The sequence below is a fragment of the Xyrauchen texanus genome, chromosome 15 (genome assembly GCF_025860055.1).
Source record: "Xyrauchen texanus isolate HMW12.3.18 chromosome 15, RBS_HiC_50CHRs, whole genome shotgun sequence".
In the NCBI taxonomy this organism is placed as follows: domain Eukaryota; kingdom Metazoa; phylum Chordata; class Actinopteri; order Cypriniformes; family Catostomidae; genus Xyrauchen; species Xyrauchen texanus.
Window position 1 is genome coordinate 13815964 of NC_068290.1, and position 14254 is coordinate 13830217.

The window sequence follows — 14254 nt, forward strand, 5'->3', positions numbered from 1 at the left end:
CGTGGCTGGTCAAACTAGTGTCCTACATACCTATGCAGATCCACGATCGTCTGACGGGAAGAGTGTTCAGCGACTGTCATGGGGTCCTTCAATATTGTATAACGTGCGAAGAAGGGCAGCCAGACGACCCTGATATACTTCATAAAAAATCGAACAATGAATGACTTCCGTTTTGGTGGTTCGGAACAGCTCGCTTAGCCAAACTTTTAGTACAACTTTTTGCCGACTGCTAAACACCTTACTGCAATTGGTCCACATTGTCGGTGGGTGTGACCTGGAGCTCCACCTACTTTGAGCAGCTAATTCCCTTTCAGGGCATTCATTCAGTTAATATCAGTCAACATGACCACACCGGCATGTAGAGTGATTAGAGAGCTGGTGCAAAATGTACTTACATCTGTATTATCCTTCACGTAAAGACATTTCCCAGGAACATGTCATGAATTGTTTTTTAATTAATTTACAAAAGGAATCAAATTTACTCAAATATTCATAATAGTCTGTATTCTGCCCATTAACACTCTTTTTCACCAATCTTTGCAGTAGTAGCAGTGTAATCATAAATTACAATAACAGTGTAAATGGCACATATTATGGCTGCATATAGGTGTTAGCACATTAGCTCCATTAATTCAGAGTGTAAACGAGACAAATTGCTCATTTTCTACTACATATATATTTAAAATTATCATTGAGTGGTTAAAAATGTATCATTTACTAATCTAGTGTATATTTTACTAATAGAGTGAGGCATTAAGTCATTAGTTAAGGTTTTACTGAGTGTCCTAATATTTAAATGTACTTCTAAATACCTCCTACAGTGGTGTGGCTGATGTCTGAATGTTTGCAAACAGTATTCTGTTCCTCAGCTGTTTTGAACTTCTTTTTAACCCTTAACATACAACGAAGAACAACTTCTCCAGAAATAAATCAGGGCCTTAAGATGGTGCCCTCCCCAGGGGGTTGGTGCACTAAGTAGACTGCACAATCTGCGAATAGGGAGCAGCAGCCTTGTAGGAAGTTCCCTTAAATAAAGCCTCCAAAAGGAATTGGTGAATTTAGTTTTTTTTTTCTTTCTTCAAAATACTTCTTTATCGGTTGCTTTTAGCGTTCACATCATAGCCGTTTCCCTTCAGATCCCTCACTTTCTAGAACCCTTTTCCCTCTAGAACCCCTTTTCCACATGACCATTTTCCCCTTTAAGAACCCCTTTCCCTTCAGATTCCTTTCCTTCTGGAACCCCTTTCTCACCAGAACAATTTACCCTTCAGATCATCTTTCCCTTCAGAGCTCTCTCTATCTATAACCCATTTCCTTTCAAAACTCCATTTCCCTCTATAACCCCTTTAACTGAATAAATCTGTTTTCCTCTAGAACCATTTTCTCTCAAGAACCTATTTCCATTCAGAACAAATTTTCCCTATAGAAAACCCTTTCGGTAGAACCCCTTTCCATTTAAAAAGCACGTTCATTCAGAACCCCTCTCCCTCTAGGACCCATTTCCTTTCAAAAATCCCTTTCCATCTAGAACTTATTTCCCTGAAGAAATCTGTTTTCCCCTCAGAAACCCTCTCCCTCTAGAACCCATTTCCTTACAAAACTCCTTAACCCTCTAGACCTCTTTCCCTGAAGAACTCTGTTTTCCTTTAGAACCCTTTTCAATCAAGAACCTATTTCCATTTAGAACTAATTTTCCCTCTAGAAACCCCTCTTTCTCTAGAACCCCTTTCCATTAAAAGAAATCTGTCCCTTCAGACCCCTTTCCCCTCAGAACCCCTTACATTTAAAAAAAACCTGTCCCTTCAGACTCCTTTCCCCTCAGAACCCATTTCCTTTCAAAACACCCTTTCCCTGAAGATTCTTCTAGAACCTATTAAACAAGAAACTATTTCCATTTAGAAAACCTTTTCCCTGAAGAAAGCCCTCTTTCTCTAGAACCCCTTTCCATTTAGAACCCCTTCTAGATTCCATTCAGAACCTTTTTCAGAACCAACTTCTCTAAAGTGTTTCTTTTAATGTAGAGAAATTATTAAAAAAATCTTGAAAGAAACTTGACCTTAAAAAAACCATACACATAGCATTGTGAATGTGTCTCCCTTATTCATTAATTCTCTCTCTCCTTCTGTCTTTCATTCTCTTTCTAGCCTTGTGTGCAGTATTGGCCTGAACCTGGTCTTCAGCAGTATGGTCCTATGCAAGTGGAGTTTCTGTCCATGTCTGCAGATGAAGACATCATCACCCGTCTTTTCCGGGTCAAAAATGTGACAAGAGTGAGTTTCATTTCAGACTAGTCATAATACTTTCTATAATACAAATGTTTTTTTCAACATTATCCCAGTAATTTTTACCCCTAGCCAGTTACGATTCCTTTGTTATCATAAAGTTAATCATTATTATTTTCACTCCCTTTAAGAAATTGCTTCAATTGAGCAATTATGCAAAATTACATCTATAACAGAAGCGATTAAAAATAAAGATTACTGACTTGATTCTAATGGGGCTCTAAAGGTGCACATAAGGTAAAGAGCCATCCACCTGTGGTAAATGAGTCTCCTAATTTTCTTTCTAAAAATACTGTGTAGATTCTGAGTAATTTCCTGGGAGAATTCCTTGCATAACCACTCCAGGGCTTTTATGATTTTCTTCTATAATTCATTTTCATTTTACAACAGGTTAAGTTGCTAATAATTTTTTGGCATGCTTTTACCAGAGTACATTTTAAGTGCTGTAATTGTACTTTTAATGCGCTATTTTCCCACCGTCTGTGTTTGCTACTTTCCTGTCCTGATTTTATTTTTATCTATCAACATGATTGGCTAGGGAGAGTCTCCTGACTACCATCAAATCACACATAAAAAATTTGAATGGCAGCTGGTGAGCTGGCACTAACTGCTATGGATGTGCACAGTTTACACCTGAACAGTTTACACCTGAAAATCACGGCCACACCTGAAAGGGATTTTCGTGTCATGACTGTGTCATGTTAGTTTAACTTGATCAAGCCAGATATCAGCATTAATCCTGCCTCTAATTTGAAGAAATATATTGAGGTACATTTCATATTTCTGCTTACTAGATTCTGTCTCTGTAATGTAGCCTGTATATCAGCTTTCTATCTCTGAGATTATTGGGTTTGATGTGGGAGAGTAAGGCAATTTTATCAATAGGGCTGGGCGATAAAATTATCTTGATGTTTATCTGAAGAAAAGAGAGAGAGAGAGAGAGAGAGAGAGAGAGAGAGAGAGAGAGAGAGAGAGAGAGAGAGAGATGTCCATGATATTGATGATACATTTTTGAGTAATTTGCTATACTTAGCCTATGTTCTACATCTAGAACAGGGGTGTTCATTATATCGACCACGATAGCAAGACAGCTACTGGTTGGTTGATCTAGATAAAATATAAAAGATTGACTTTATATTCCCTGACGTCTGTCTCTGCATGCTGTTTGATTGACAGGAACTAATGTTTGAGCGCTATTGCGGTTATGCGCTTAAATGATCAAATACACTTTCTAATTCCGCCAATGCCCATCTTGATGAAGCATTAATGTAAACGCAGTCAGTTTGGTCAAAAGTGAACATGTATTGTTGGACATATCAAATGTTGAAGTGTACATGTAACCGAACTGAGCACTGTCTAGTACGCTATGTCATATAAAGGCTTATAATAAATAAATAATACTGACCCCTCATGTAGAGAGAGTGTTAATTTGTATAATAAATTACCAGGAAAGTAGAGATGATACACTTATTTTTGATTAACCTTTATCATGGTTTTTTTCTAATGCATGATAGAAAAGTGTCAATCTTTGTAGTGCAATGTTTCAGGCAGAGCATTCCACCAGTCACAAACTAAATCATTGTGGAACATTGTATCTCAAAAGGAGGACAATGTGGCCCCCCATGTGCTCTCAATTCTCTCATCATTTACATTTGCCAGATGTCTATGACTTTCTTTCTTTAGAACACAAATTAAGATTTTCAGAAGAAAGAAGCTCTGTAGGACCATACAATGCAAGTGAATGGAGGCCAAATTTGTGACGCTCCAAAAAGCACACAAAGGCAGCATAAAATCTGTTTCTCACCCAGCCTATCATATCTCTTCAGAAGACATGTATTTAACCACTGGAGTCACATGGATTAGGCTAATTTTATGCTGACTAATGTGATTTTTGGAGCATCACAATTTTGGCACCCATTCACAATGGACCAAAAGAGCTGAAATATTCTTCTAAAAATCTTAATTTTTGTTCTGCTGATGAAAGAAATGTGTTCACATCCGGGATGGCATAAGTGTGACTAAATAATAAGAGAATTAAAATTTTTGTGTGAATTAAAATTTCTGCTCTACCGCCTCTTTTGTGCCAAGTGACCCTGTTTTTTTTTGTGTTTTTTTTTTTTTTTTGCATTCCTTGCAATGTTTTTAACATGTTTTATGCACAACAATAACTCTCTCAGTCGGCATTAAGGGAATTTAGACCATGCATTATTTTAATGTAATTGTTTCATACATCATGATATTGAAAAAAAAATATTTATCTTTTCATTTCTGTAATCATGTCACCCTTTTATTTATTTATTTTTTAATCAGATTCATGTAGTGTTTACACTATCATATATAAGTGATGTATTTTAAAAGTTGTCAGTCACAAACACCTATAAAATACCTATATTTTGTATTCTTTCTGGCAAACAACCATGGAAGGGAATGTAAATTAGGGTATGTGTGGTACATTTTTAAATTGTAGCATCGAGTTTTTATAAAAGGAACTTTCTCAACTCTGTACTACTCATGAGTACTTTTAAATGAGCTACTCTTTTACTCTTACTTGAGTAGTTTTTAGGACAGGTAACTTTACTCAAATTACATTTTTTAAGAAGTAACAGTACTTTTACTTGAGTATAATTTTTCAGTACTATTTGAAAGTCTTTGAGTATTTCCCTGTACCACTTTATATTACTTTGTTGGTTATTACATTCAGATCACGGTTTAATGGACTACAAGTTAAAGTGGTATATTAAACAGGGTTTGTCAGTCCATTTTATTCTGACAGCCAACACTGTAAGAGCAATTAAAGAACAGTGGAAAAGCTATTTCAAAATATTCATTTTCATACCATCAGCACATGACACTTCACATGGCGCTTCTTTCCCAGGCAAGGGCAGATGCTGAAATACGTTTTCATAAGCCAGCAGATATACATAAATGAGCATGCCACAGAGGGTCATTTTTGTGTGCCTTGTCAATTGTTTACAAATCAGAAGACCAGTTTTACTGTATAATCATTATGTTCAACTTGTTAAAGATATTTATGTTGTTCAGCTATGGTCAGTGCACTTATTTCCTCCCAGCAAACCTATGGGCCATTTCAGGGTGTGCCTCAGGGCTGTATATTAATTACACCTATGTTTTGAGCCACAGAAGGCATGTATCAGGGTTTTTTGTGTTTCTTTCTCCCCTGAGTGAAATGCTTTCCCAGTAGAGACTCATTCATCACAACCTAACACTGCTGACTTGGCACTGCTGAGAGCTCATGGGGAACAGCCCTACTCTACTGTACACATTCATAAACAAGCCCAAATTCACAGCTGGTGATGCATAAGTGATTGTTACCTCTTCTCTTCTGTCTCAAATCCATGTGAAGCTACAGGAGGGTCAGCTGGTTGTGTGCCAGTTCCAGTTTCTTCGCTGGTCGGCTTATCGTGACGTGCCCGACTCCAAAAAGGCCTTCCTCAACCTGCTGGCCAACGTGCAGAAGTGGCAGAGGGAGTGTGGAGAAGGTCGTACTGTGGTCCACTGCCTGTGAGTAGTATTACGACATATACTCTGAGCACACACTTCTAACTAAATTAACAACATTTATTGATATAGAGCAAAGATTTCTAAAAACAAGGCCTGATGACTTTAGTTTTAAACATCATTTAAATACTTTGTTTGTTTGTTTTATGATTTCAAGTGTGAAATTGTTTTTATTCAACAGTTCCATAAACAAAACGTTGAGAAATTTACATTTTAGACATAGTAGCATAACTTTGTCTGTTTTCACTCCACAAACAAAGTTGTTCCAAACAAAGCCAAAGCAGAATCAGCTGTTGCTTGTTGCAGCATTGCAGAGACTGACAGCCTGTCTTAAACGCTGACATGCGTAGTGATTCAAACAATCAAGCGCCCCAGTTGTAATGTACTAAATATCAGCACTCTTTGAACATTGCTTGTCCAATCAGATTAGAAATCTGGACTAACTGTTGTGTTATTGGAACTATTAGTTTTAACAATTCCAGTGTAAGAGGAAAGTCATACTTTATATATCTGTGACTGTTTTGATTTAATTATTGTTTAGCATTCTGTCCATGGCTTTCTGCAACACAGTAATTTACAACTGCAACTATGTATTTTTTTCATTAAACATACATTTTATATACTGCTAAGCAGATACAACAAATGGTCAAATGTAAAATAATGAGGAATCTAGCTTTCTCTTTTAATGATGTGATCACGGCTCGTTAAATTACCTTGTTTTTCACTTCTGCTAAATGTCCTCTGTAGCATGTCATTGAGTGATATTTCCAGTGGTGCAAACAACAGATTTTATTTTGTATTATTTGACTTGCACAGCAAGAGATATGTTTGGTTTAGCAGGTGCAGTTGTACTCTTCATCAGTAATATAGGTAGTGGCAAACCTGTGTGTCAGCATGTTTCAGAGTTTTTTGGAAAACGCTGACCCCACTCTCATTTGTTCGATGAAAGTTCTTAGATTAGATGGTATCATGAGAGTATCCATATTAAATTAATTCTACACCATTAACTTGCCGGTCACTGTCAAGTTATCTGTATTTACTGTGTCCCCTGACTCAGTTTGCCAGTGAGCCAGATAAGAGATAATGATATGCAAAATAATGAATTCCAGTGTAAACAAATGAAAAAAAATTATAAACTGAAATCATCAATTAAAAAAAAAAAGAAAAAAGAATGAACATGTTTAAGATAAATTGTTTAATCTGTACACTTGCCTTTAAAAAAGGGACCGATGCCTTTTTCACACAACAATAATCGGGATGTTTTAGATATACAGAAATTCAGAGTGGAGTGGTGGTGGTGTAGTGTGCTAAAGCACATAACTGTTAATCAGAAGGTCGCTGGTTCGAGCCCCACGGCCACCACCATTGTGACCTTGAGCAAGACACTTAACTCCAGGTTGCTCTGGGGAGATTGTCCCTGTAATAAGTGCACTGTAAGTCGCTTTGGATAAAAAGCATCTGCCAAATGCATAAATGTAAATATACTGTACAGTAAATAGGGCTGCTTGTTGCACAGCAGTCTTTGTCTTTTCAAACATATTTATGAACACAACTTTGGTAAAGTGTGAGCGGCAAGATAAATTAAAGGAGTTTGTACAGGTGGATGACATGGCACATTCTAAAATTCTAAACAATTATTCAATTACGGTATTTACGCACACAGCGGGCTTGCCGTCTTCTGAGGCTGTTAAAAATTATTCAGCTCCACAGAGCTCAACTCGCATACTTTTCCCTTAAATCAAAGGACATAGATTATTTACTCTAGTCATTACTGGATGAGTTATTGTGTATATTTCATAGAGCATACACAATGTATTTTCAGTTACAAGTATTTTGTTTTGTGGTTTGACAACTTGAATGAAAGACTTATTCAATGCTACTGTTATGATTTGGAAGCAGGAGAAGGCAGACGGGTGGTTTGGATCCAAGTGCAGTTTTTTATTAATAAACAAAAGAACACAAACACTGGGGAAAAGAAAACGTCCACGATGGGAAAAGGAACCTCCAACTAGAGAGTGATACAAGGAAACCATGGAACGGGAACAAGGAGCTAACACATACAACGATCGACAAACAAACAAAGGAAAGGCAGGGTTTAAATACACAAAGGAACAAACAAGGGAATGAGGGACACCTGGAAGAAACAATCAATAGAACACCAATCATAAAAATTAACTACAAAGGACTACAAAAAACCAAACAGGAACTAAACTAAACTTCAACATAAAAGCAAAAAAAAACAAAAGACAACAGTGAACATGACAGCTACATACAGGACAGGGATATTGCATAATTAACATCATCATTTCTAATCGTTCAGTTTGTACAGTTACACCAGTTTCATACACTAACCTGCAAAAACTCATCAACATCAATTTGTTAATTCTTGAAGAAATGCAAAAACCTTTGTAACTTTGGACTGCCATCAGCTAGTAATGTTTGATGCCTTGTCCATGCCACGACCAGCTTCAGTAAATGATTTGTCACCCCCTTGTGGTCTCCCAAAGGTATTACGTCAGACTGCATTTAATGGAATGCAATTGGCAATGAATTGTAAAGCACACAAATTAGGATTCTAAATTAATGTCAGCTGATGTTAATATATTGATGCCTAAGAATGTATTGATAAAATAACATGTCTATCAATATCGATATCTCAATATTTTATGGCATGCCTAGTAATCAGTGTTATCAGTGCCACTAAACCATATGGCAAACATAAGTGCTGTTTGTAAACAGATTTCACAAACACTCCTCCTGTCCTCCATTGTTTGACAATCAGATAGTTCCGCCCCAACCACACACCAATGGTTGAGCCAATTATACTGTGTCAGCTTGGTTGGGATACTCAAATAAACAGAGCAATAAACAAATACCCCCATAGTGTTTCAGCTTATCTACCTACAAAGGTCTTTGCTATTAAGCTGTTATAAAAAAGTACTTTAACATTTCAAAAAAAGGACATGCCTTTCCTTTAAGGATCTCCATCATCACATTCCAAAAATAAAATATTTTCTAAACAGCAAGTTGACTTATACCCAGTGGCTCCGGCCAAAATAAATGATCTGAGGAAAGGTGTTAACATTGGAGTTATCCTTTTAGCTGCCCACTCCACCTCCCCTGTGTCTTTTGTCTCCCCTACTACCCACAAGGCATCTCATCTCAAACTCCAGGCACGAATTCCCTTCCCATTGCCTCCTAGAAGCACATCACTCAAGGCTGTCACACAGTGTTACCAACCACAGGCAGAGGGAAGAGATTATGGAGATGAAATCAATTATGCTTTAATACAGAACAGCGCAGCCCTTTCTCAGCACTAAATCCAGAGCTGCCAAAGCACTGACTGCAATTGATTATCTCAGCATTGCTTCATCTAGCTACTGCCGCTGGGCCATGTGCATACATAGCAAAAGACCTCAGGGATCTTCAAAAGCTTTTTGTATGCCTCTTTTGCAGGGTGGTTTCATATTAACTTGATGTGTGATATTTCTGTTGAAAACTGAGTATTTGTTTGCAACACAAGTCAAATCTGGTTTTCTGCTATTCTCAATTTATGTCTTTTTTGTGCATGTGACAACTGTGTTTGGTTGTTGTTGTTTGTGTAGGAATGGTGGTGGCCGCAGTGGAACATACTGTGCCAGTAACATCCTGATGGAGATGATCCAATACCAGAACATGGTGGATGTCTTCTATGCCGTCAAAACCCTTCGTAATGCTAAACCCAATATGGTTGAGACGCTGGTAGGTACAGAGAAGTAGTAATTGTAAAAATGTATACAATCAATATAGAATTACAATACTGTGCAAAAGTCTTAGGCACATAAGATGCTTACAAAAACTTGTCTCAAGATGGTTATATTTATCTTCAGCTTTAGGGTGTCAATAGGAAATTTACATTTTAGACTCCCAAACATTGCTTTTGTGAATAGAAGAACAGCGAGCCCTGCAATAGATGGCATGGTCCCCACAGAGCCCCACACTGAACATAAAGACTGGGATGATGAAGCAACATAAGCAATTGTGACAGCCTAAATAGATAGAAGAACTATGGTGAAATCTCCAAGAAGCTTGAAACATCCTATCTACCAACAACCAAAAAAACGGTGTTGACAGGAGGATGTCCACCAACATTAACCTTCTCTGGTTCAGTTGAGCACATCGCCAGCATCATTGGAGAAACTTCTCGAGTAAATAATGGACTGTATATCCTTCCCTTGCAACAAGAACAAACTTCAAAGAAATTGATAGAATGAGTGAAGAAGTTCTTTGACCGAAATTCTGTAATATATATTATTACAGATTTAAAAGCTATACGACAGTGTGCAGGCTTTTATCTTTTTTCCACCATTGTATTGTTTACGCACCTGCCCGCGATTTGTTAATTTATGTTTTTACCACTGACCATTCGTCAACTGAATGCGATTTGCCGATAAAATGTATTATTTTAAATTTAATAAAAAAAACATGACTAACTTCTGCTGGAAATAAGCAGATTTGGGGGAAAAAAACTAAACTGTGAATGTTTATATTTGTTATTTTTAAGGTTAATTTCACTTCAATCATTTATTATTTTTTTACTTTTATTTTACTTCTATCAAAATGTAGTTATGGCAGATCGTCTCAAAGAACGTAACACGTATGTCTTATGCAAGATTTACACGTGGTCGGGAGCAGGTGTAAATTTTGTTTATATGACTAACATTTTGAAAATACAAAAATTTTCATAAATCTGAAAGTTTGCGTAGTATTGGCTTTACGAACCGTTTACACAAAATGTATTCTGCTCGTGTTTCATGAATGAGACCATTGTACGTACCTAAACACAAATATTTATGTCATTGTCAATCCATTCACTCATTGATTTTATCATGATGACCTTTTTTTCATAAAAAGTTATAAAATGAAAGTATGTTCAATAGGAAATGGTGTGCTAGTCAAAAGGCGAGTCAAATGCCACGCAAGCGATATAGAACTGAATTATACCACTAATTCTCTAATTTTGTGTGTCTGTGTTGCATAGGAGCAGTATCGTTTCTGTTATGAGCTGGTTCTGGAGTATTTGGACTGCTTGGAGGTCAGATAGCGAACTCCTCCTCCCCATCCCAGCCCAAGCTGATCACCATGCTTGGAGCGGGACCACTGGCAGGCTTACTATAACAAGCCCATCTCCCTCTGCTTCTCGCTCCCTTTCTTCCTGTCATCTTTTCTAACTCAAAACACATAATGAAGGAGATGATGCAATGACAAAAACCGGGCAGTAGATATTTTTGCCTTTTCACCCCAAACATCTAAACGTGCTACACCTTCTGTTGTCATGGCTGTTTTTGAGAATTTTCAGCATATTGTTTCCCCAGAGCTGTGAGCGATTCTGCAAAAATGCTCCAAAACCTGGCTTGGTGCTGGGTGGTTGGTTTATCTCTGCTTAAAGAGACTGTGAGCTGTTTCTAAAAACAGCAGCTTTACTTTTACACCTGCCTTTTTCTCTCTGGCTGACTGGACTGAAGAGCAGAAATAAACATCACTTGGAGGAGGTCTCTTCTTGTGCAGCTCGGTGGAGCTGAGAGTCTAGCATCTGTACCATGGCCCTTAAAAGGAGTCAGGCACCTGCCATGCCCTTAAAACGAGCCAAATGGACAACACATACAAACACACACACACTTGCATGCATAAATGCACACATACACAATGAACATTCCATCAACTGCCTATCAAGACATCGATCCCTCTTTACTTCAACTGTACGACCAGTGTTAGACTAAGGCCTTGGTACTGCATTTTAGCAACCACAGTGTTTTAAACAATTATTTTTGAGGAGCGACCCTATTGATACTTCTATCGACTGGAGGCAGAGTTTGCTCCTTTATACATGGAGCCATACAGTATGTCTCAAGAGGCGAGTCGGCAGAAAACTGTGGCTTTCCTTGTAGTGACTGTTGTCTTTTTTCCGCTCGTCTGTATATATACTTAACGTCTGCTGGAAATCCCTTAAGTCTTAAGGTGTAAGTCTCAAGTGCTAACAGTGGCCCTGTGTGCTTAAAGCAAAGGAAGTACATTAGGAAAGGGGTAGACATGATGGCATTCTCAAGCTTGCGATGGATTACAGCCTGACCTTTATCCCCTCGCTCAATAGTTTTGAGAGAGCACCGTTAATAGGCTTTTTACAACAGCGCTGAAAACGGGAACAGAGGTGGAGAAAGGGATGCTGGCAACCTACTTTTCACTTGTAACTATTTATCTGACTGACTTGTGTACTTTGAGTTATTTGATTTTGTTTAACAATTGTGCAGCTTTTGAGTGTACAGAACAGCGGAGCCCTGGGCTCAAGATTCTTCAAAGAATCCCTTTAATTTCATATGTCCACAGTCCATTTCTGTTTTTATTTCAATATGTTTTCAGTTTTATTTGGTGTTTTCCTCCAATAGCCTCACAAATAAGATGGTTAAGAGTCTGCTGGTGATGTCCTGTAAGTGGAGACAGCTAAGATTAAATAATAAAAATACCAATTACCAAGTGAAACTGTGTTTACCGTCAATAAAGCGGAAGTGTGTAATTTCTGCACTACTAACATCACTGAACGGAATTTTTAAAATAATGTTTTTTTAACATCTTTTTAACGTCTCCTGATCACTCCCTCTGTTTACCGTTGGTCGAACAAACAGGTGTATCCTGCCCCAAGCTCAAGCTATTGTTTGAGCCAATGTTGCTGTGTCAGGCTGGACGGATAATCAAACTAACAGAGCAACATTTTGATAGTGCCACAGATCCACAATGTTTACACATTTTTTCTCACAGAAATCAGTCTATAAATGACTTAGAGCTGTATGCATATTAAGCTGGGAAACGAAAAAAGTATAGGATTTTGACAAACAAATTTACACTTCAGCTTTAATTTACAATAGTTTCAGATACAAACACAAACTGAGAGGAGTCAAAGAATATCTATATCAGTATTAGAGACACAATATGCTCAAATTGTTATGACCCCAACTGTGAAATGTTCAAAATTGCCATATCAGCAAGATGCCAAGTTATCAAGCCATAGAGGCCTGCTCCCAAGGATTTCATTATTACTCTGCATACAGCATCTCAGACGTTAGATTGCCCCAATCCACATGGAGATGCCAGATGGTGTTAACAAGCTAGTTAAGGGGAACACAAAAACCATATAAAAAACAATGTTTGATCAGAAAGATATGCCAGGCTGTGATCAGATAGGGGTGCTAATACGACAGTGTTGTCACTTATTTTAGTACAATGTCTTTAGAACCGTTGGATTTTTTGGAAAGTGCCTGGACACTCAAATTTACAGTGGAAAGTATGTGTACATATAGATGTATATTTGTGTTTTGTGAATAGTTTGTGAATAAAGCTTGTTTGGCCAGATTTTTAAAGTAATAGAAAGAGTTGAATGTACTGTATACTGTAAAACCTATTTTCTGAATATGCCGCCAAAAGATCTGACACATCCGCAGTCAACGGTGGATGATCTCTAAAAGCCATTCCAAAGTCGCCCCTTCAGAATGCCCATTTAGTCACTTTATAACCCTCTAACGATTGTTTTTTGCCATGCTCATTCCAAAGACATTAGCCATCTTATAATGGTAGTCACCTCTGCTAATACCGTGTAGTTGTCCCCCGTGACTCGCTTTGTGAGAGAAGGGGACTTTTGCCACTCTTGACTTGTGCTGAAACAACTGTTGAGCCAGGTCCTTGTTTTTTGTGTGTTTTGTTTGTTTATTTGTTTCCTTCCAAGTGTTTCAGTATGATACTGAATGATCTGAAAAATAACTGTGTTTTTGACCATGTGTTTGTGGGACAGGAAAAGGACATGGAGGCATATATCCATTGGGGAACTGAGGGTTGGGGTGGAATGGGATGTTCAAACAATAATAAAAAGTTCTGGAAAGATGTTTTTATTGTGCCTTAATTTATTCAAGCCCCCTTTTCTATTTATCGTAGTGATAGACTGATATATCAGTTAGACTAATTATTAGGGGCAGCGCCCTATTGCATCTGTTAGTTTTGCAATATCCATTTTTCCCCCCACTTCCAGTGGCAAAGATTTGCATAAATACATTTCCAGAAGATACACGCTCAACTTTACTGCACATCCTAGCACAGGAACTGGTTGTTTTGAGCAGTGCATGCTTATTCATTACAATTGATGCATGTCCTGAGCATAATGACTACTGTACGAAGAATGGAGACTTCTTTGTACAGTAAGACCAGGTGTGGGAGAGATACAGGCATCTCTTTGCATTACTCGAAAATGCTCATTCACTGTCATCTAAACCAGTGTCTAAAGCAAAACAGCTCAACAGAGAGTTTAACAGAGAGACAATGCATGTGTGATAAAGTCTGAACAGCAGCCAGAGAAAATAATAGTTTTGAGATTTTAAATTTCAGCAAATAAAACTTCAGAATTCAATTGTTTAACATTTGTGCTCAGATAT

The 14254-nt window shown here is 37.7% G+C and overlaps 1 protein-coding gene across 7 annotated transcripts in view; it reads left to right on the forward strand.

The window, feature by feature from the left end:
• Window positions 1-13727, forward strand: part of LOC127656351 (receptor-type tyrosine-protein phosphatase U-like) — a 319639-nt gene extending 305912 nt beyond the window's left edge. For all 7 annotated transcript variants that reach the window (XM_052144640.1, XM_052144642.1, XM_052144643.1 and 4 more), the window contains 4 exons: window positions 2145-2270; window positions 5647-5804; window positions 9407-9542; window positions 10822-13727. In XM_052144640.1, the coding sequence (XP_052000600.1) occupies window positions 2145-2270; window positions 5647-5804; window positions 9407-9542; window positions 10822-10884 (483 nt within the window). In that variant the 3' untranslated portion in view covers window positions 10885-13727. The remainder of the gene's footprint in view (window positions 1-2144; window positions 2271-5646; window positions 5805-9406; window positions 9543-10821) is intronic.
• The last annotated feature ends 527 nt before the right edge of the window (window positions 13728-14254 follow it).